This window comes from Alosa alosa, chromosome 18 (genome assembly GCF_017589495.1).
Source record: "Alosa alosa isolate M-15738 ecotype Scorff River chromosome 18, AALO_Geno_1.1, whole genome shotgun sequence".
Taxonomy (NCBI): Eukaryota; Metazoa; Chordata; class Actinopteri; order Clupeiformes; family Clupeidae; genus Alosa; species Alosa alosa.
Genome location: NC_063206.1, coordinates 10271407 through 10296085, shown reverse-complemented (window position 1 = coordinate 10296085; position 24679 = coordinate 10271407). Strand labels below are relative to the sequence as shown.

At 44.5% G+C, this 24679-nt stretch overlaps 1 protein-coding gene across 1 annotated transcript in view; it reads right to left on the bottom strand.

Moving 5' to 3' along the window:
• The window catches only part of ptk7b (protein tyrosine kinase 7b), a 78712-nt gene extending 54966 nt beyond the window's left edge, over positions 1 to 23746 (bottom strand). The window contains exon 1 of the mRNA XM_048270262.1: positions 23177 to 23746. Within this exon, the coding sequence (XP_048126219.1) occupies positions 23177 to 23321 (145 nt within the window). The 5' untranslated portion in view covers positions 23322 to 23746. The remainder of the gene's footprint in view (positions 1 to 23176) is intronic.
• Between the last annotated feature and the right edge of the window lie 933 nt (positions 23747 to 24679).

Sequence of the window (24679 nt, the reverse complement as noted above, 5' to 3'; positions counted from 1 at the left end):
CCCAAGACTGCAGTACAGCAAACAGCCCCGTTTCAGTGAGTGATCAGAGGCCCATAATCGCAACTGATTGCTTTCTGCTCGGAACTGCATCATACTCACAGCTCCATTGGACTGAATGGGTGACATTGGACTGAATTGGACCAATGAAAGAGTGAATCAACATCTTTTTTTTCCCAGGACTCCATTGAGGAGATCAGAGAAAAGAATTTTGTTTCTGGATGTTTTCTGAAAAGCACATCCTACCCCCCACACCCATTCTCTACTCTTTCCCATCACCACGCAAAGAGAGAGACGTTTATTTGTGGGATTAAAAAGTGGGGAGAGGCCGAGTAATAGAGCTGCCTGTTAGGAGCTCATTGGTATGGGAACCACAGCAGTCTGTGGAAGGGGACCCCATGCTAGGCTGAGGGCACCCCCAAACTCAGCTGCCCCCTGCACCCCTTAATCCGGCAACCAATCAACCGCTTTGCAGAAGCTGAATTTCAGGGATGAGAGAGAGGAATTATAATGAGAGAGAGAGAGAGAGAGAGAGAGAGAGAGAGAGAGAGAGAGAGAGAGAGAGAGAGGTGCTCAACTACTCTGAGGGCTAAAGCAGAGAGAGAACAGAAAGACTGAGAGAAATCAAGAGAACATTTTGTAGTGTAAACCTGTATTGCCCAATACAAACCTAATCCAAAGCCATTAATTATCATTAAAAGATACGTATTCTCATTTGATTCACATTTGATGGTTAGTAAGAAGTCTGCAAGGGGCATTCCATATTGAAGTAATTTAGACCGCTGACGTAAAAGTCCTTAATATTCATTTGGATGAATAAGGGCATCGGTATCCTGTCAAGGCCCCCATGGGTTGAACTTCACAAGCACCGGTAACCACCAGTCTTAGCATGCAGGAAGTCTCCAGTTTGATTTGTGGTTATTTAGAAGCCATCTGCTTCGACCTGGGGAGGTGAGTAACTCAGGAGTTTAATGGCGGAAAAGGTAAATAAAAGCCATGAAATCAGCCAAGCGTGGTGATGAGGGAACAACAATTTTACGTCAGAGTCATGGTTTGGATGAAAGGCTGGTGAGCTAATCTAGATGCAGCCCATTTGATGAATACAGAGCCAGACAGCTTCCTTTGTCATGCTTGTTCTAGGGGAGATAATTGCCAGCTCAGCGATGACACAACATGTGGAAGAATTCTCAGAGCGCCATCAAAGAGATTTTTTACGGCTTCCTCGGTACAGCGAGGGGCCTGGAAAGTGATTCAGTGGTTTCAGTGTCTCTGTGGCCACATCCAGTGCTGTGTCAATGCACGAGATTATTGAAATAATGCAACACCAGTTGTCTCGGAATCGATGCTCTATGAATCCCTGTTTATTACTCCTCACTCTTCATTGCATTATTAAAAGATGGTATTCTACAAGTATTAATTAGGTGGGTAACAGTGTCATAAAGGATATTCTGGCTCGAACGACATTGCTAGCTCTCCCACGCAGAGCTGTGTGAATCTTGATGTACGGTAATGATGACAGAAGGCTACATTTCTTTCTTTTTGTGGGGGGGTTGATGATGAATAAAGACATGTGAAATTTGTGAGAAATAGGGGTCACGTCTGTCTCTGAAATCAAATAAAGAGAAGGGGAGGGAATGAGAAAGAGAAAGAGATGTATGGTTTGTGTGAGTGTGTGCACACGCATAAATCTGCCTTGATATTCTAATGACACACACATGAATACTGATCTGTTAATTACATGGTTCAGGCTGGGGACTTAGAAAAAAAACAAAAAAAAAACGGCGAAGACCGCCTGCTGTTAATTACTTCACAGGAAATGCTACCACGCACAAAGGCACAAATGCAGGACACTATGTCAAAGTCAGCCACCCAATATATCACTGTCAGATAAAGAATCATTTAGACTTGTAGAACTCCCTGCTACCATTGAGTGAGTTTCATCACCGTGCAAAAGAAAACATACCAGAGCAGTGAGGGCAAAGTAATCAGTTTAAAGCAAAACACTGAGCATTGGACGTCCGTCAGGTCGAGACCGGGCCATGAGGTGTCGGGTTACGGCGGAGGAGTTGGCACCTACAGCTGCAGGCACAGTGGGGAGGGTGCCAGGCCAGGTGAGATGGAACAGGTGTGCACTCAGCCGAGTGTGGACGCCAGTCGCGGGTGAAGGGCATCCCGCAGTGCAGCGGAGGGGAAGAGAGGAGGAGAGGAGGTGAGGATGAGAGTCAACTCTCCTCACACCTCATGCTGGGCTCTGACAGGAGAAGGGGAGAGGAGGGAGGGAGGGAGAGAGGGAGCAGGTTGCCAAGCTTTCTTCATTCTCTCTTTTTCAGAAAGGTTTTGAAAAGACCATGGTATGGTATGCCAGGATTGTTTTGATTCCTACAGCACAGTCAGAATGTCATCATGTGTTCACTATCATTTGATAAACCGCTCTCTGCATCGACATAACTACTCTTGCGGCTGGACAAATCAATTCATAACACTAGATTGACTCATAAATAAATAAGAATCATGTCAGGTTTCTGAGTTGGAGCTCTCTGACCAGCTAATAAAAGTGCTCTCCACCTCCCTGTGTACACTTTTAACCAGCCTCTGAGTGACATCAATACGGTTGGAGTCTTTTACAACCTCCCCTCTCTGTCCTCAGGGCTCCTGCCCTCCTCTTGCTTTTGCACACTTGGTTGCTCCTCTTTCTTTCTTTCTTTCTTCCTCCATCCCTCCCTCCCTCTCTCCCTCCTTCTCTCCCTCTCAGACACTCTAAACCCCTGAAAGACCAGCCATTACAGCAGCGGGTTCAGGTTTCAGTACAAGAAAGCCAGCTCCCATTTCCACAGGGACATGCCGTAGATCACTTCAGACTTGTTCTTTGACCACCTGGGCTGCCTACCAGTCCACCTTTTCACTTCAAAACACTCTCAAAACACACAATCGGACCTAGCCTTACACCAAAACACTAACTAACTAGTTAAACACATCTTGAGAAAAGACAACGATGAAACCATCCTATTTCCTTTATAAATGATGTTGATAACTGACAAGCACTCATTGGGCTACATTAAAAGAAAGCATGTTCCGGTGCCGTCCCTCGAGGGCTCTCATCTACCTGTGTGGTAGAGGAGCTGTGAGCCCGATGACTCTGCGGCAAACAAGGCACTGAAGTACAGAACCCCATTCATTCACTCTGCCAGCGAGTGAGACTTTGTTTGTCATCTGATGCAAGCCATGATACCTCTCGGACAGCCATTAACCCATCCATCTTGCTCAAATGTACACACACACACACACAGTTCATTACATACCAAGGCCAAAAAAGAGGGCTAGGGAGATGTATGATAAAAAAGTAAGCGTTACTTTTATAGTAGTGGCTACATACGGTATGGACATTGCGGCACCGTGTGTTTGGTAAATCACCACCATATATGGTGGGGGGGATCCTGCAAGTATCATGAGAGGTGACCACCAAGGCACCAAGAAACCAGACGCACTGACTACGTAAACAGTCCTGGATGGCAGAATGCAGAATGCATATACCATGAGCTCGCCGAACCCCTGTGTAAACTTTAAAGAGTTGAAGAAGGGCAGAAAGAACAGTTGGTCTGAAGTCCGCCCCATCTATGAGGTCTAAATCAGTTCTGGCTCAGAGGAGAGTGCTGTGAATCAGATCAGTGAGCCACACAAAGACAGACACAATTGTGAAAGAGTCTGGATGAGCTATTTATTTGGCCTTAATGATAACAAACCGGAATGTCTGTGGTCTCCTCGAGTTGGATGAAGTTCTGAGGAATGTGTGCAGGGGGGAATAGGAGCGCCGCCACAATTCAGTTAACAGCTTTATTTCAATGTGTGAGGAGATCTGTGTTAGGGGTGAAAAGGGTATGGTGATAGGATACTGAAGGTGCAGAGGAGAGAAAAGACAAGGAGGGGACAGGCAGTGTGGACATAGATACACAGAAAACATCAATTATGAAAAAGAGAAAAATGAGAGAGCGAGAGAGAGAGAGATGGGCTTTGTATGTGTATATAAGAGTGAGTGAGTGGGAGAAAGAGAGAGCGAGAGAGGGAGAGAGAGAATGAATTAGGCATAAGTTGAATAAGAAGGTGGCCCCTCATTCAGTAAGCATTGGCATGCAGAGACAGGCCGGCCAGGCAGCGGAGACAGATGTCAACCCGAGAGTTCAGCTGCACATGGTCACGTGCACACAAGATAATTCACCTAACTCCTGTGGAATCCACAATTCAATACATGCACGGGTGCAACCACACACACACACACCACACACACACACACACACACATGGAAGGTGTGTGTATCTGTGTGCATGTGTGAGGGGGGAGGGGAAGGGTCGACTCTCTTTTTGTTACTGTTTGTCAAGAAGGGTGCAAAAATAGACCTCAGCGCTTGCAAAAAGGAAAGGTAGAAGAAATCCCTGGGATGCTTTGCTATTTCTGACTGCTGTTGTCTGTGGGGCAACGTTTCAGGTGAATTTAAATGCAGATGGGCTTTTACAAACAACTCGAGCCATTAAACCGAAGACATGCACACCCTTAATATGGCATAATGAAGTTGTTCATTGTTTTTCCTAATCAGCCCATCATATCTGGATTGCGGTACACTCAGATAAACCAAGACAGGAATATTAGGAGACCAGGAATTGAACAGCACCGTCACTGCCCTGGTTCCAAAAGGCTGCATTGACAAAATGTTTAGCTGGAATTTCCTGTGCAACATGACACACATAATAAGATAATGACATTGTAACAAGAGGATTATCCTTGTTTTATGAGTAAAGGTCAAACTGTGCATTAACCCCGCAGCTTGTAAGTCCTTCCAGAGGCCAGGGGCTGTGTTAACCTTAAACCCAGGGGTTAGGCACAATTATTAGTGTTCACAAAATGTCAACTCTCACCTCACAGGTGCCCAGCTCCTGCTAATGAGTGGAGGTGCTCACATACACGCAGGTGAGCCCGTTCTGGACGGAGGGATGAGTAAGGAGAGTGGAAATGCAGGCAAAGCAAACTACTACTGCTGACTGTATATTTTGCTAGTTGCCAGGCATTTAGTACCATAGTGATTTACAAAGGAGTAAAGATATAAATGTTGTCATTACATCTGTACTGATACCTCAGAACTGCAACCAAGTCTAGAGTGCTAGACAGAGTGCCAGGGAATTCCATCGTGCTAGAGTGCTAGACAGCAATTCCCCAGTTCCATGAAAATAATGAAGGATTTATTTTTCGGCAATATGTGTAGAGCTGCAAGCCAAACGCCAGCGTGAGCATTGCTAGAGCACTCAGGTGCATGTGTCATCTGAGGTACACAGGTTTCACTGCTGGATGTGAGACAAAGACACAGGGCATCTAATGGCTGATGCTCTACACTAAGCACGCTCCTGGCTTGTGCTCCTAAAAATAGGCCCTGGTAGCAGAGGCTAACTGTGCCCTGAAGGATGGAGTCATTTATATCTCCATTCTCCCTGCTCCTGCTCCTGCTCCTGTATCACTGTTCCTGTTGCACTTTCAATCTCTCTCTTCATCCTCCTCCTGTGACATAACATGTGTTTCAGACATAGTATTTTCACAAAGCCATAACCTTTAGAAAAAAATCGTATGATTTGACCTAGCTGACCTGCACTGGTGAGCATCAATCTTTCATGTGATGCGTTGGGGCATTCCTGTCTATATCTGAAGATGGGCAGAGAGCATGGTTAGGGTCTGCCGTAAATACCAGCACATCGCTGCGAGCAATCATCAGTGAGTAACCCAGGGAGACAGACTCTCTCGACGACGGTATTTGTTTTTAGTCACTGCTATGTCCTCTTTAATTTCATTCACTCATGAAAGAGATTTTTTTTTTAAAAAGCTTAGAAAAAAGCCAGGTTTGTGAAGAAAACAACAACACAAGCAGAGAAATAAACAGCCAGTGTCTGATGGCTATGTATGATACCTATAAATAAACACCAATTCAATCACCTTTTTGATCAGGGTTCCCTGTCCTACTTCACAGCTGATCAGGTTACAAATAAAGCTTTAAAGTCACAGAACTCATTTTATGAACTTTCCCAGGCTTTACATATGGAGTTTAAGGATCCTCCAGCTGGCAAACCTTCCTTACAAAGACTACATCAAAGGCAACTAACAAGCCCTGATGTAAAGTGTTAGTGGGGGGAAAAATAAGAATCGGTTGAGCAGCACTCGTCTAAAAAGCGTGTTACTGAGATCTAACACAAGACAGGCAATCAAGCTTAATGATGTCAGAAAACACGGAGGCTGCCATTGAGTTCAAAGGTAGCATGGCAGCACACGTGGAGTCTTAAGTCATACAGGGTTTCATTGGTCCCATGCAAAGGGCATGAAATGAGCCTCCTGTGAGTATCTCACCTTGCTCTGCTTTGAGTCGAGTGTGTTTTGAATTAGAGCAACAGATGGTGATCGCTGACATTTAAAAAATCACTTCTTGCTCAATTGAACTTTGAGTCTACACTGATCAAGTACGATTAATGTCAAATAAACTTAGCATCCAAATACTTCCAAAAGCCCATGTCAAATTCAATTCAGCAGGAATGTCACTGTTTCAACATTAGTGGGCTCAAACATGGGCCTTTATAGAGGTGGAAGGCTATTTTGTCCTAATCAAAATATTCCACAATAGTCTGAAAAGAGTAGAGCATTCTTTAGAGCTTGTCTGGGGCACTTGGCTTCACTAAAAGTAGCACTTTGGAGAAAAAATGTTCCCAAATGAAAAGCACATGAACTCAAATTTAATTATCATCTCATTCTCCTCTTTAACAAGAACCACTTGTTCTTCACTTCAAGGAGAGTTAGCAGGCTTGCATCGCAGCTAAGAATGACTTCAGTATTTTACCACCACAGCAATCTACAAAGAAGCCCTCGGGAGAACATTAGACACTGGCCTCGCAAGACCTGCATGACAGAATAAAGACCGTCTGTGTGACAACAACGGAGAAGAGGGCTCTAAATTTATCATCAAAGAAGATTTTTCCACATCTAGATGTGGGAGATCGCCACCCTGTTAAAATTCTTGAGCGATATTACTAACAGTGAATTAGGTTGTTATACTAAAATAGGCATAAGTCGAGAATTAGCCTAGACTTGTTTCCATCTTTCTTCAGGGTGGGGGCAGGGGTGGGCAGAGGGTAAGTTCAATTTCACAAACACATGTTGAAGCATTTAACCGTTTTTTATTTTTTTTTATTTATTCGAGACCAGAAGTTCAGCTGGTACAATACCGCGTGTCAGGAATTACGAGTTGCGTAGATGTGGGCTCAAACCACATCACTTTCCAGCAAGTGAGAACCACAGCAGCCCCATGTTTCATGTGGACGGATTCTCCAACTCAGCAGAGGGAGACGAAAAAACAAACCTGATCAAATGACTAGGCCTCCACCCCTTCCCAGCCCTGATCCCTGCAATCACAGAGGAAGCCCGGCGATCAAAGGTATGTCGTCTTTAATCACGCAATGAGCGAACACTCTTCCAACATACCAATCTCGGTACACGCTACCTCTCACTAGCACTGTGGGACAAAGTGGGGAAATGTTACACAAATGGCACCGAAATGTCCCATTATTTGATTAAGTACCACTCCAAAATCCCTTAAGTGTACTGCAAAGAAGACTGGCTTAGGGCTTTTGGCACTAGTGGAATACACATTAGGATCAGGAACAGAAAATAGTCCATTACCTGAGCAGAGCATGTCCATTAAGGGAAAGAATGCTATTCAAAAGAGAATGGGGAGGGACTGGCAACAAGAAGGATTCCTCCTCACTCCACCGATTCCTGTTCCTCCACTTCAGAACAGTGCTCACTGTGAGGTTGTTTTTATTCACTTATAATCCCCTCCACAGAAGCCCTTAACACCACAGAGTTCTCAAGGGTTGGCGCTTTAATCGCTGGTGCCATGAAATTTCACTTTTCACCCAACCAACTGTGGTTGACCTTTATTGGGGTGTCTGGTTGGTAGGAAAAGTGCAAAGAGCTGCATGATGTTTCGTTTTGGGGAAAAGTTGTCTCGAGTCCTTCTGAAGTCTCACTCACACATCTAGGGACACAACTGACAAGGTCATGGAGGTCATGGATTACGTCATGTCAGGGAATCAATGACACCAGGCCAATACAAATGAAACTCCACACAGATTTACTGTATGGACGGAAAATAACCTGTAAATGTCTAGGATGCGATAAAACAAACGTCACTACTTGAGTCCTTTCTAGTGGAAACGTGCATCAACTGCTAACAATATTTGGTATTTATAAGATATAGATATTTTATCTAACTAATGTAAGCTTTTACCAGCTACTTTGGATTTTCAGAGATGCTTAAATCACATGAACTTACCATTACTGAGAAACGAAAACAGTAGTCATTCTAAAAAAACAAACAGCATACAAGAAGATTATTGAAACACTAATCAGTAAGCGTGAGGACTGAAACATCAAATAATGCAATAAACCCATCAAAAAGGCAAACCAAACAAAAGGAAAACAAGCTTTGAACTCTTCCTCATATCTCAGCTGATAATCTCCCTTTAATAAACATGACTTAATGCCACATCCATGGCATACACAACAACTCAGCAGACTCTAAGCAAAGGAGTGACCTAAATTTGCAAGCATTACACAACACGAAGACCACTTATGTCTAATAGATTGCACAGATGGGTGGGTGGATTTCCTGAAACAAAAGAACACAAAACATGGCCAGTTATGTCCAGCCATTTAACAAGGTATCCATGGATTCACATTTTAACAAAGCCTCATACTTGCATCAAACACATGCTGCTGAGCAAGGTCTAGAGGTCTAGAGTGACAGACAACGGCAATCATGGTCTACCACAAAACCTCTCCTGGTTTCCAGGGCTTGGCCTGGCTCCCTATAGCCACAGAGTCAAAAGAGGTGAATGGGGCAATTCACTGTAATGACCAAAACATTTTTATTCACCTATAGGCAGTGTTTTTTTTAGCCTTGCAAGATTGCAGCGGCTCTCAAACAGTGATGATAATGAGTTTGACATTACCGCTTACCCTCGGTTGATCTAGTGAAAAGTCAGCAACTCACACTTTGCATGAAAGTGTGGATCTATTCTTGGTGGACTCGGCATGTTAAAGTTTTCATATCATCTTTCAAAGCGAAAACATTTTTACACAAAGTTTCAGACAATACAACACCACAGGACATGGTTCTTTCAGTGAAGAACAGAAATGTTTATTGAACTAAATCAGTGTGAGCACTTGCTGACAGAACAGAGCGTTACCAAGGGATTTGAGAACTTTGAGAAAACGTTCTCCAACTGCGGTCAGACTTTGTGCTGCAATCATCAGCACAATTTCAGAACATTTCTCAGCCCCTCTGTGCAAGGGGGACACATCTGTATGCTTATGGATTTCTACAAACCCACATGATTTATTGGTGCTAAAGCAGCATAGTAGAAAGGAACACACATATCCCACTGACTGGGGTTTACCGTACGACTCCAGCTGTTGGACTGACTCTTCTGTACACTGGAACAGCAAAGCCTATAAGAGTCAACTAACAAAGGCTTTCTCACATCATCCCCTTCGATCTATAAGTGTGTCAGTATCTGCCTGTCTACTTACCTATCAGCATGTATACATAACAGTCTGCCTCAATATGAAAACAAATAACCTCAAAGAGATCCAGCCTGTAGCCAGGAGGCTTCAATTGCCAGCCAAGAGTTGGCATTTCACTGCAAATGCCAAGTTCACACTGAGGACAAACTCATTTGTGTGGGCAAAGTTGGTTGACGACCCGGATTTTGTGATTTCAACTGTTTGACAGGAGATAAGCCAAGAGAAATCCATACAATATAACAACACTCTAGCAGCACAGACTAGGCCCCTCTAGACTGAAATGAGCATAAACCGCAATAGAGATCTACTGGGGTTGCAGTTCCACATATTTGACTGCAGGGACTTCAAAGACTAGAGAAACTGTACTCTGCTGTCAGAACACAGTTTGGTTCCTGCCTTTCCCCTAATGAAAGGGCCTTCCCCTGCTTCTCTCGTTCAAAGGGAATGAAAGAGCGACAGCAAAAAGTCAGGGGGAAAAAGGGAGAAAAAAAAAAGAAAATTGCTGGCAGGGATGGGCTTCTCTTTGGAGCAGCGAAACTTGCATCACATGACCTGATTTGTGAGGAACCAGCAGGGCGGTTAGACAGGCAGCGGTGTACACTTTCACTCCTCGTTCGCCTCCCCCCCATCTACGGACAAAAAAGGAAAAGAAGCCCAGAGAGGATGGAGTAACAAAAGAAATGCATTCTTTCCTCCTGTGACATGAAAGCAGTGACGCGGTCGGCCGCTTGAAAGAAAGGAGACAGCCAGAGAGCCTGACATACAAAATCGTACTTGGAGCTCTTCATTTTGCTTCCATGTCTTTTTCCACTGTATTAAACAGTGTGTTAAGCTTAAATGTCACCATCAGAGCCCATTTCTTATTTTCATTTGGATTTATAATCTTTGTATTCCATTATTCCCACACATCATGCCAAGGTGAGGTGAACAATTAGTGAAACTGGACATTAGGGAACTCTTTCTGTCTATATCATTTCTGTGGACAGTTTAAAATGGGTTTTGGAGTGACAAATGCAAGTCTGAGTCCTAATGCACATGAAAAGGCATTTCATGTCATGCGGAAATTGTGACTACATGGGGACTATGAAAAAAGACACACAGGGACGGAGAGAGAGAGAGAGAGAGAGAAAGAAAGAAAGAGTGAGAGAGAAAGAAATAGAGAGCAAGCGAGATAGAGAGAGAGAGAGAGCAAGCAAGAGAGAGAGAGTTAAGAGTTAGAGTTAAATCATGTATGTATACTCCAGGGTACCAGACTGACCCACTTCCAACAAAAACACTCAAGACAACCAAGAGCTGCCGTGCTGTGCTGTGCTGTGTGCCCCGTCTACATGCTATCAACACTGTCAGAGAGGAGACACTCCAGGACAAACACACATGCACACAGACACACACAGATACACACACACATACCACAGACACTAGGAAATATACAGCCTGACAGATACACAGACATCCCACACACCAAACTCCAACGCATCTCCTTTGTGCCCAGGCTCCCGTGTCAAGCTTGGTAAAATAGAGGCCGCGCTCGCACCACACGCGAGTAGGAAGGTTCCCCTGGAGAGCCCTCCACCACCCAAGCCCATCTGCTCAACAGGAAAGCAGCCACAAATCAGCTGCAGGCCTTCCTCCAGTACTGGGGAGCAGGCCCCCCACTGGACCCACCTCACAGGAAGAACCCCCAATCCTCTGAGAACATGTATTGCTCTTTCTTTCTCTTTCTCACACACACACACACACACACACTGGGCCCGAATATACACACATACAAACACATAAACCAACACAGACACACTAACAGAATATGTACACAAACACACTCAATGGTAACAAAACATACCCATAAATAACATTGTGTACTACTCCTACAGTAGGCACAAACGCATACACATACAAATAGACATCTAGTATAAATAAATCCCATTGTTTGTAGCTATAACCAGCCTCAACCAAACAGATACAGACACAATCAAGTGCCCTTGAGTTTGGATTGCAGTTCCTGAATGGGGAGGCTTAGTGCCTCCTTTCCGGGTTATGACATCAGCCCCCTCGAAACAAAAATTAATAACAACATGACTACTTCCTGCCTGGCCGAGAGCTCTGCGTCATCGCATGCCAGGGACAAAGCCTATTGAATGGAGCGGCGGCAACAATGACAGCTGTCTTCATCGAGGTCGCTCATCAGAGGAAACAAGCGTTGGCTTTCCATAGTCAACATGCTAGCTTTCACCTGCGGCCAGATGGAAAAGACCATTGTCCCTGCTGGAATGCCGGGATAATGATGGAGGGTGCTGGTGAGGGATCGGTATGAGGGGGTGGGGGGTGGTGTTGGTGTTTTGAGGTTGAATGTTTGGTCTAGGGAGCAGAGACGGAGACGCTCAACCGGCCTACCCCCACCAGCCCAGAGCAACCATAAGCACGTTCTGATAAACAGGAAGTGGACGTAAATGACAGACGACCTCGTGACCTCTCGTGTGGACTGACTGGCTCTGCGGAGCGTCATGGACTGTGCCAGGAATGTCACATTTCTACCTCAGGGATCGGGGGAGAGAAATCAGATCTGGGTGAGGGAAACCCCAGACTGACATAATGGCAAAAGGCAAACCGCCTCCAAGCTTACACTGTGCAGATGTGTGAAATTAGTGCAATGGTCCGCCGCAAAAAAGGCTTCTGTGGGGTGTAATTATAATCACCAGGCACATTTCAGCTCTGTTCAAATGAGTGTAATGAGTTACATGCTCCATAGAAGATTATTTATATTCAAACCACTGGTCGTATATTATGATCTAAAAGTTAAACTATTCTGTCTGTGTTCGTATTGTGATTATGCTCAAAGTCCCTTTCGTCTCTGGTGTGCTTGCAGGAAGCACTTTTACCAAAAAGTCAGCAAAGTGCTGAAATGTGGTCCGTTTTATGCTCGCTCACTGTGGGGACAGTCGGTCCTCCACAGACACTAATGAGATCTTTAAATAAAAATGCCTCATACAGCAGGACTGAATTATTAAAGCTGGGGCCGGCTTGCTCTTACATGAGAGCACAAATTGAAGCAGGCATTATTTGGGAGGAGAGCAAGAGAGAGAGAGAAAGCGAGAGAATACATAATCAAACAGAGGGAGGAGGAGGAGGTGCTAGCTTTCTAGCTACGGAAAATAACAGGAAGGGGAGAAGGTGATAAGTGTGAGGATGACACGTTTAATTAACGTGATTAGACGAGCAGCGATGAGTTCCACGGCTGCCGGTGTCCGGCCCGCTCACGACTCACGGTAATTGCTCGTATAGTGGGACAGGCTCTGTCGTGGGCTAACTCCGCAGAGTGTGAAATGGGCAGAGAGAATAGACGAAAAACAAGCCACAGTGGCCCAATTAAGGCCAGTGTCACAGACCATCTCCTGCCTACAAATGCATCCATTAGCGTCAAATCATAGTCAATCAGGCGATCATTGTAGAACAAACCTTTGGAGTTCCGACAGTGAGAAAATGGAAGACGACTACAAGGGAGTGCAAAGAGACTAATGCAGAAAAAATAAAGAGGGGGAGGATTCCAGATCTACATATAAAAATCAATAATAAGCATGGAAACAGTTCCTGAGGTGTTGTCTCCTGCCAGGAAGCCGTCAATTAAGCGAAAAAAAGAGATAGAGAGAGAGAGAGAGAGAGAGAGAGGGTTGTTTGGTAGATGAGTAGATCTGACAGACAACGCTCTCCTCGCGTCAGTGGCGTGCTTCAGCTGTCAGAGCGGAGACGTGTGCATTCCGAGCAGCTGAGGCATAGAGTCATGGATCAGTGGAGAAGAGCGGAAAAAGTCAGTCAGTCACTCACTTAGTCAGTCAGTCAGTCAGTCAGTCAGTCAGTTATGTTGTCAGAAGCCCTTCTTTCCACCTTCTTCTTTGCTTTTTCTTGAAGTTACTTCAGAGCATATAGGTCAAAACCATGGGTGCACTTTGAAGGAAGATCCTATATGGTGCCACGGCTTGGGAGAAAATTCCTTATGCTCCTACAGTTAAAAATAACGATGTAATTAACAAGCTGGGGGAGACAAGATAAAGCAAAAGCATTCAACAGTGTTGACTTGGTGTTTTATGGGGGTTTTATTGTTTGGAGTGAATTTATAACCATTTACGGTGTTGATTTTTCGTTGGTCTTTGTTCTTTGCTCTTTGCTGTACAGCTATGCAGGCCTAACACAAGCACACAGACAATAATGGGACCACAAACAGGTCTATGCAACCTGATGTACCAAAACACAGCATCCCAGTGTTAGCTGGGAGGTCTCTTTTGCTTTGCTGACTCAGATGGCCCATAATGTATATCTGCTAGACTAAAATGGCTGTTGAGTGCTTCCACTTGCACTGACAGTGACTTCACTTCACAGAATCAATCAGGTCAGGTTTCCCGGATACCGATGAAGCACCAAAGACTATAATGAATTTTTAATCGAGAAATTCTCTGACCAAAACAAAAACAAATCTGACCGAGACACTACTTGATCTGGAAAAGTACACTGCACCTATTTGAACGTCATCGCACTGCAGTTATTTTGCATATTTCATACACTGCGATTCTCCTCATGTCTGTCTGTCCTTACCAAAAGCCCAGACCGAAGCATTTTTTAGCTTCACATTAAAATGAAAAAGAAAAAGAGTTCTTGTTTCTCAAACCCACACTGCCACTAAAATGTGAAAACGAAGAAACAGCTCCACAAGGGAAAAAAAGGAGTCCATGGGGCCAGGAGCTGCTTGCACAAGAACAAGCCTCCCTCTTAAATCGTCAGTCCACGCTTGAGCTCCAGGAAGCATTGGCTGTTTTTCTCCCACCCAACCACCCCCTGCCCGTGGACTAAAGGCCGCCATGGAGTAAAGGCCGCCATGGCCGTCTCTCCAGAGCAGTAATCCCCCCTTGGCTGGGGCATTGGCATGCCAGCGACATGTCTCCAGCTGGGCCTGAGCCAGGGGGTGGGGGTGGGATGGGGTATGTGGGCTAGGGGCCTGGAGGAGGATGTGGGTGAGGAGGAGTTGGCAGCCATGGCTGCCGGGCACCAGACCTCACCCTCCTGTGCGAGGCATGGGCCTCAAGCTGAACGCAACATGGCATGGGCAGCTAGCGAAACACAGGCGGCATTCACAGCGACATATAAACACACACACACACACACACACACAGAACTAGGCATAAACCAACACGCAAATGGACCAAGCACAGGAGGCTGCTGCATAGGTACAGTATATGGAGTCACAGAGCATGAAGTGAGTAAGCACATTAAAGGAATAGGTAAATACACATGCATGCGCGCGCACACCGCACACACACACACACACACACACACACACACACACACACAGCTAGTCCATTCATCTGTGCAGACTATAAGTGGTCTCTGGGCCTCATCGTCCATTTCTCCACTTTTGTGTCCAACCCTCTGAGATCAGGGGATTGTCTTTGGAGGCTGACTCTCTCTCGTCACTCACTTTCAGCACTTAGAGAGTTAACAGCAAGGGATTATTGGATAGTATGCCAGGTCCACCTCCCCCCTTCTCTTTATGGTGCTCAGCCAAATTAGACATTCCATGCGTTTTAATCATCAGTGCCTGAGTACAGAAAAAAAAAATCCTCACACATGCTACTGGCAGCCACACAACGATGTACGGGGGTGGAAAGTGTGTGTGTGTGTGTGTGTGTGTGTGTGTGTTATCTCTGAGCTTAACCAAGCTGTGCTGCCAGAATCCTGCTCTTACACCTGGGGTAGGGTAGGGTAGGAGGTGGATGTCCTGCAGCTTAAAACTCCTCTCAGAACGCACAGCCCTTATATGAATCAGAGCAGATGGCAGCGGCCATTTTGAAGGATGAAAATTCCTATTGAAGTGAAAGACTTAATTAAATGCATAACCCAATTCATCAAGATGCCACCCTTCCGAAAATTAACTACTGCTGTCAGTTATATAGTTTCATCACACACACACACACACACACACACGCACACACACACACACACACACGCACACGCACACACACACAGGTTAATTTGATTCATGAATCTAGCCAACACATACAAATCCTCTGAAGAGCAGTGAAAGCACAGCTCCACTAAAACATTAGTGTGCTGGCCATGAGGCACTGGCTTGGGACTGGGAGTCCGATAATCCCACCTTCACTGACATGAAGAAAAAGCTGGCAGGCGTCCAGGCCCGGCTCCACTTGGCTGCCATGAGCCTCCAGGTTTTTGCGGGGTCCAGTTGAGGTCAGTGCTGGATTTTGAGACTCTCCTCCTGGTCCAAAGAGTCACTGGGCTCGGTGGGACTGTGCTGTGGGAATGCTGCCTAATGCTCTGACCAGCGACTTTGCTGGCAAATCATAATCATCCTAAAAGCACATGGAAATTTAATTTCAAACCTATTCACCACTCTGAAACTCATACAATATATCTTGTGGTAGGGATTTTGCCTAAACTGAAGAGACTTTTCTGCCATCAATAAAGCCTTCTGGATGACTTCACCGATGCATTGGCTTGTGATGCAGGCTGGAGGTCTGTGAGAATGCTCTGAGGTTCAGGCTACTGGCTTCTGGTCTGAGGGTGAACCAGTGGGTAAGTCCATGACCTGCTTTGGTCTGTGGCTTCTGGAAAAAGCAGGCAAAGGCCACCAGACCCCACAGTGCAGCCTCATATCCTGGAGCAGAGAGCGTGAAATGCACCAGGCATCTCCATAGGAGGCTCTCCTAAAGCCCAGATGGCCCGTCAGATGGAGCTTTCAGGTAAATGAGTTCCATTGCTCATCGGCTACAGCAGCATAATTATCCAAACAATGATCCTGCTAACCAAATGAAGAGTGGGTCTTTTTTTCTTACACAAGAGTCCATGTATTCATACAGTCTGAGTGGATCGAGTGTCTATCACTGGTCCAATGCATTTTCCCCTCTGCAGAGGATAAACACAGATGCAAATCCAAAGGAATCCATGCTTATGCTGTAAGACCTGACCTCTTCCAGGAGATCAATGCAAGGTCATCACAACCCAGCCATCTACATCAATCCAAATGCAAACAGAACCAAGTATCCAGCTTCACTGATCTCATCTCTCTCTGTGAAGAGGGAGTAAGAGTAGCTCTTTAATGCGAAGAGCAGAGGGCATGTGAGCAAATGCACTCGTGTCTTGCATGATCACTCTAGAACGCCCAGCTCCTTCTTAGCCTTTGATCCAGCGCACCGCTGCCCAAACCACCTCCCACTCGTCTCATCCCTCGGGCCCTGCGAATGCCAGCGTCTGTTGTTTTTGGAATGCTTTTTTAGAGTGACTGGCAACATCAAACCAGTCGCCCCAATCAAGGCATCTAGCACAAATACCCATCTCCCACTGGGGAAGTGGAGGGCAGAAAGTCATTAGATATGACTGGCAGTGCCCCACCCTCGGCCCAAAGCCTTTTTTTCAGTCTTGTCTCTTTCTGGTGGAAAGAGGAGGTGGAATCCTGCCAGGGTTTTTTTTTTGTCAAGAGACCCTTGCCCAGTACCCCGAGCAGTGATCTTACTCAGATTCACTTTTTTTCCCCTTACACCGCATCTTCTCTCCTTCTCCCTGTCACATTTATTCCCTTTTCTCTCCTCCCTTTGTCCTTTTGTCTCTCACGGTCTTTCAAAAAGAGCCTCAAAAAGGATTTACACCATTTCATTAAATAATATCTGTGGGAAAGGGAGAATGTAGTATTAGCTGCAAAAGCTTTAACTGTAGTAGGTAGGACACTCAAGATCCAAGAGTCACTGCTTGTTGTAGCAGCCAGACAGGAACACACAGCCCGCCAGTGGGTGGGGCATGGGAAGCAATAATGTGATGGTGGTGGCGATATTGAGACCGGACAGTGTAGAGAGATTTAGTCCTATTACATTTAGCAAATTAATCAGAGATGTAAATATTTACGTCAAGCGGCTCTTCATAAGCTTTAATCTACCAGCTCAACAGTTCATTATATATATATGGATCTGTGGCACTGACCTTCTAACCTAGTTGATGCACACATAAAGTCCTACATTTTTGCCATAGGAGATGGCATGGTCATTTTGTTGAGTGTTTTTTCTCAAAAGATTGATATCTGTACAGCAAAGATTGTATTGAATTCCTGTTTAACAGCCACAGGAGATGCAGTATTTGGGCAGCCCTGTACAGACAACCAAGGGAAGTGAACAACAGGGCTGAGGAGAGGACCTTTCAGCATCGCTGTTGAGATTTATCCATAGTGACAGGTCAGAAAATGTTATAAAACTGGAAGAAAGAAGAGCAACGGCAATAGGTCCACATGAGGACATGACTGCACTCAGCGCTTTTATGCTAGGGGAACATCTAAAAAATGTAACATGACAGTCATGCATGCATGCCTTTATATTTTGTATGGGAAATCTTAATCCAGAGGAGGCTCGTTCCTCGTTGCCTCGTTCCGTCCAATAGAACACTCCAATATCAAAGGCCATGACTGAGGACATCTCAATTCAGTTGACAAAATCATTCACTGATTTCACAAATACTGACGTCCATGACATGTCCTGTCTGCCATGGCAACGCTGATGGAGAACATTGCTCAAATCTTTTGAAATGTCCTTTTATCATTTCCCATGTCAATGGATAGTACTCATGGTCTTTTCCACAGTCAACATCTAACCACTCTTTTGGCCATTCTTTACACATTGGTGGCTGAAGCCAAGGACACATCTACTGCTTTTTAAAAGACCTTCCACTGCGAACAGATATATTTATGGTTGCTACAGTACATGCAAGCACTAACATAAACAACAGATGCCAACCCACAGCACACAACCGTAATCAATTTATGTCTGTCAAACAAATGCTAATCCTTGAAATCTTTGTTGTGCCATGATTGATGATACCGCTTGAATTACAGGGCTATGTTATAATAATACTGAGATTCCCACACCACCCTTTGCTGGGGCTTTTGCCTCCTTCCACTCGGATGTGTTGTTTACATGTATACTCACTGTTTTCCTTTACTATACAGTTATAAGGAAGACATAAATGCCCAAAACAGATGATCTTCCCCCTCACTCACACTCTCTCTCTCTCTCGCACACAGACACATAGACACACAGACACACACACACACACACACACACACACAGAAACCCAGAACATACACACAAACCCACACATCGGAGCCTGAAACAACATCCGCTGTAATCACATCTCTCTGTAAAACCCTGAACCTGGTCTCAATGTTCTGGATTACACTGCGGAATCTCTCATCATGCCACTGGAACCCCCATGCCTGGAAAAATTCACCATTATAAATATGGCTTTTATGAGGCTCAGCTGTGGTGACCAGGTCTGGTCCCCAATTCGATGTGCCTCACCATTTGTCTCACAGTGTAACTGTACTTTTGTTTCTCTCTCTCTCCCTCCCTTCCTTTTCTCCCTCACCCTTTGGGACAATGGTCCATCACCCTCCCATATTAGTTGACAGTTTTGCGATTCATGCGAACATCCTAATAATACTATGGACTTGAAAACTTAGTCCACTGCATAAATTCCCTACTGAATCCCATTTTGTGCACACACACACACACACACACACACACACACACACACACACACACACACACACACACACACACACACACACACACACACACACACACACACACTGACACACACACACACTGACACACACAGAGACTTCACTCTCATCAAAGATCAAAGGCCCTGGCCGGGGAGCCCTAGAGGGGGCAATGGTGTCCGGATGGTAACTTATCGCTCCTCATGTTTCACAGAAATAAGTCTCTCCAGTCTCCAGAGGCTGACAACACCACATATGAAAGCTTTTGCCACCCTCAGATAAAACACGCTCCATTTAAAAAGATAAAATAGAATGTATCTCCAAACTAAATCTTAAAATGTGGAATGAATGAGACAAAAAAAGAAAGATTGAAGAGGAGAGACAGAAAAGATAAGACACCGAATGGACACCGAATTGGAAAAGAAATGTCTGCAATAATAACAACATTCCCCTGGAGGGAAGGCAGTGCATTTACATTATGAATGTTTAACTGGGGCTTCGGCTTTCATCCGCTCCTCGCCGAGCTGCGACGAGAGCACTTCAGCCCTCTCCCGCTCCAGATGGAAACGAGATGAAGATAAAGACGTGCAGCTCATGGCTGGCTCACTTGCACAAAGTTAAATGGCCGCGTTCAAAAATACATACTGTGTGTACACTAACAGAATGTTTCCTTTCAACTGGGGAGAGTTCAGGGGGTGCAAAGATGCAGGGGGGAAAAAAGAAAAGGAGAAGAAAAAAGACAAGACTTTTTGCCTGCGTCATCACAGCAGTCATGCCCAACTGCATCTGTGATCAGCAGTTCTCGGATGAGAGGAGTGTGGAGGGAGAGACATCTGAGGCTGGCATAGGCTTGTCCGAGATGAGAGTGAAAGTGGGCCTGGGTTGCATTAAGAACACAGAGAGGCTGGCTAGGCATGTGGTGGTGTGGTGACACCAGACTACAGACAATGAGCTGTTTTCTTCTCTAACTTTAGTTGCTGCCCCTCTTTTTTTTCCCCCCATCCTGCAGGCAATGACTTGAGCCTCAGTCATTACTGTTCATGTTATTGACTCCAACTCGATTTGCACACGATGAGCGTCAGGACACCAGATTGAGTTAAGCTGTGGAACCTCCGCCACACATACACACAAACATGCAGCCACACACACAGAGATACATAAACACACACACACACACACAAACAAACAAAACAATGTTCCAGGGCCTGGGTTTTTATGGCGTGACAACCCTTCCAGAGGAACATTTCAAAATGTGGAATGCATTGACCTTGATGCAATTCTGCTACGTAGCTGTACTACAGAAGATCTTATGATGTATGATAATTTCTTTATGGATTCTCTGTGTGTCTCCTGAAAAGTCCAGCTGTTCTTCCTTTTGCAGTTTTGTTTCTGTGTAACCTCAGAAGCCTTTCAAGCAAACATTTCTGCTTAATCTACTCTGAGTTCATTCTTGTCACTAGAGGTTAATGATTCTATAGAAACTCTATGCTCTTCACTGGCATCTTCTCTGAACACTGCATGTCCCTGCAAGACCCGCTCGTTCTAAACCTCATCACCCATGCCTCACTAACGGTATCCATGAAGTAAGAAAGCAATTTAGAACTGCTGAGAAATAATGGCATAAATCCAGAGATGCTATCAATTCGTCATTCAGTTCTGGAGAAGTTCCTTCAAGCCAGTTTCTGATTTCCCATCTGAGAACAATCTACTAGAACCTAAGCAGTCTGGTTTCAAGAACAGTCATTTTAGCGAAACTGCTCTTTTATCTGTGGCTGTAGCATGGAAAGTAGCTAAAACCTCTGCTCTGTCCTCAGTTTCAACTTTACTTGACTTATCTGCTGCTTTTGACACAGTGAACCATGACACTCTCCTCTCTACTTTATCTACATTATCAACATCTTTAGCTCAGTCTCTCCAAACTGAGCTTCTGGTATTTCCAGCTAATATAGCTACTCCCTAACAAATCAGCATCCAGCTTGGCTCATTGTCACCGTCCCCCTGCTAAAACAGCATGTAACTCGGGCTCACAATTAATGACCAACTAAATTTCTTTGAGCATAGCCTCAGTCACAAAGTCATGTCGGTTTATCCAGTACAATATAGAATTATACACACAATACCACAAAACGTCTTGTGCAGGCCATGGTTCTTTCCAAACAAGACTACTGCAATGCACTGTTAGCAGGCCTTCCTGCTTGTGTAGTAAGATCATTACAGATGATTCCGAATGCAGCAGCATGTCTAGTCTTTAATCAGCCAAAGAAGACACATGTAACTCCTTTGTTAGTTACTCTTCATTGGCTTCCTACAGTACAAGTCAGAATTAAATTCAAATTCCTCACTCTGGGCGATCAGACACTTACTGGATCGACACCTTGCTATCTTCTTAATTCCATGACCCAGTTATTGCTATTATTCTGTTAATTCTATCTAGTTTATTCATAATTGGCATTTTTTTTTTTATTTAGTCTATATATGACTACTATAAACGATAAATGTCAATGTTAATGTAATGCTTATTGGTGTAATTGTAAGCTGCTTTGGACAAAAATGTCTGCTCAGAGCCATAAACATAAACATAAAACAAATCATCATGCTCCCAGGCGAGAATGCCTCCCAGAGCCCCCACCTCTCCCCCACCCCTTTCTCTCTCTCACACACACACACACACACAAACACACACAGAGGACACATTCATCCTTAATGAAGTGAGTGGCCACACATCCCACCCCACCACCCCCACCCCGCCCCAACCACATTTCCCTGTCCCTGCAGAGAGGAGTTAAAACTTCAGGGATGACAGAGCGGAAAAAAAATTAAATGTTCTCACTGAGAACAAAAGCCTGAAGGGAATGTTTAGAGTTTTTAGAAATCACCTTCATCGGCGTAAACTATTCATTTTCAATACCTAAGGTAAACAGATCACATGATAAAAATATTCCATTTGGAAAGGTAGCCTATATAATTCTAGCATTCTGAGATATCAAATCCTGGATGAATCCTCAATGTGGAAGATGTTCTCTCAGTAGAGAGATTTGGCAAGCAGCCTCGTTATCACCTTCATGCACATCTAAACACATGACTGGAAGTCATACAAGCATACCAGACCAGCCACCACAATAGAACATAAAAACAATACAATGTCAACTAAGCGTCTGTGCCCTGGACATGTTTATATCCTAAGGGTGTTACATGGTTGGTCTGGGCATGGTGGCCCCACACCGAGATGTCAACTTTCAATTTTTTGTCAGTTAATATAGTTGCCTACTTTCAAATTTACTCGTGGAACAGGCAGTTTATGTATTCAATGTCCTTGCAGAAGACAAACTGTCTCAAACCCTAAAATTTCCTGAATGTTTTTTGTCACTTATGCATGTTCAGTGCTTGCACATCTCTAAGAGAAAATTGACGTTAGCCAATTCAGTCGTTCATTGACCATGAATGGCACCACGAGTAGCTGACAGATTTTGACTACAAACTGATAACTCATTAAACGTATTAGGTGGACACAAACTATCCATTTCACATACGGGGACTACAAAGTACTCAAGTAAATATCCATAACAGCGTAAAATGATTATATTGCCTTATCCTGTGGCAGGCTTTCATTCTATACAAGCTAGGTAAGCCATTCACTCAGGAGCAGGGACCATAGGCAGGGACAGGATAATGTCGATATCAAATAGCTCAAGTCCGTGTTGGGTCGCCTGTTAACTGTTGGTCTTGCATGACCTATACATTCAGCCTGTTTAGATTATATTAGACATTAGCTACATGTTCATCTCTGTGATACATTGTAGCCTATAGGCTACTAAACAAACCATGTCGCAAAACTGTTTCACCCATTTGATGCAAAAAGATCAGCGAGTAGCAATAAAGTAGCGAGCTGTGCTCAAACCTGACAGACGGCTTTCAAGGTGTAACAGTGACTAACCTACTTTGGAAATAAGGTAATGGCAGCAGCGAAACCTGGGGTCTTGACACGCAAAGTGATCCAATCTATTACAAAAACAAACTACAAACCTTTGGTGCAAAGAATGCCAAACCAGAAAAGAGCGGCCATCCGAACCGGTGATGTCTTTAGTGCCGTTCCCTTCTCGGGATATGTTGAGTTTTTACTGGCTTCTCGCCGCCGCCGCTGCCTGGCGTTCCTCGGTGATAGCTCCATAGCTGGAATGGATTTCGGTTCAGCCCGGATAAGAAGGGACGAGAAGCGACCCAGGAGTGTAAAAGTCCAGACGTCAACACCTGTAGGAAGTGTCGCCTAGCAGCCTATAGGCTACTGCGCCGCGAGTAAGTGCAGAGGTTCTTAGGTAGACGTAGAAAACAGAACTTTATTCTTTTTTCTCCCAGCAAACACGTTGAAACGTATCATCCACGCTTCAAGTGACACTAAAAGGTAAGTTACTTGTAATCCATAGTGGACTTGCCAGTAAAACATAAGACTGTGAAGTGTTCAGTCTATCATAGAAAAGCTATTGTTGCACCTTTGCGATTCCTGAACTCCTCAGTTAACTAAGCCCGTCGACCCGTTCAGTTCAGGAAACCCCGCAGGAGCCTCGCACACCGACATCGGAGAGTCGTCTTTCTCCGTTCGCCCCGCTCCCTTGCCATACTATTGTCGCTTCCGGTTTTACCTCTCGTACAAAATCGTGTCCAATACTGCAACCCACTGGAAGTACATGGGAAAAGGAGGAATAACAACCCACCCTGATGACTTGGATAATGACAATAAAAACTGTTGCCTTTTTTAATAATAAAAAAAGGTAAACCAGACTTCAACAGATTTTGTAGGCCTATATGTTAGGATGTGCCATTAGGCTATCACATTTCTGTGACAGAAGATGACAGCTTTGAATTATGCACAAAGGTGCATTTAATCACTTGCAAAAATCATTAACTCATGTAGCTTTTCAAATCATACAGACACTCAAATAGAAATAGCCTTACAACAGGCTGTGAAGACAGTGTAGAGCATTTAACTATTCAATATCCCATCTCATGCAGGCCATAGCCTACCTTTAAGGTCCAGACCATCAACCATAACCATAGGCCTAAATTATGTGCTCAATTAATTTCCAGTTCATTCCATTTGATTGTACAGTTGCTGTCCTCTCTAACATACATGCTCTACAACTTGATAAATTCCCCTTGATGATCAATAAAGTATCTATCTATCTATCTATCTATCTATCTATCTAAACCACACAGAATTACTGAACTTGGATGACCACTCAACAGTCACCAAAGTCTTCCACTGCTGAAAACATCTAAGCAGCCTGTAGTTGTGTATGTGAATACTTGTGGAGCAGTGCTGTCAGTAAAAGAGATGATTCACCCATCAATGTCATCACATGAAGCATGAAGAACAAAAGAATTTATGTCACAGATATGATGGCCCCATCCCCCAGTGGTTAAGACTGTACACACCAACCAACGTTAAGAAATTTCTGAAAAAGAAGAAAATCTTAAAGAATGTCATGTTACATAATACATTAATTTGCTTGTCATGGTCCTTCGTAGTTA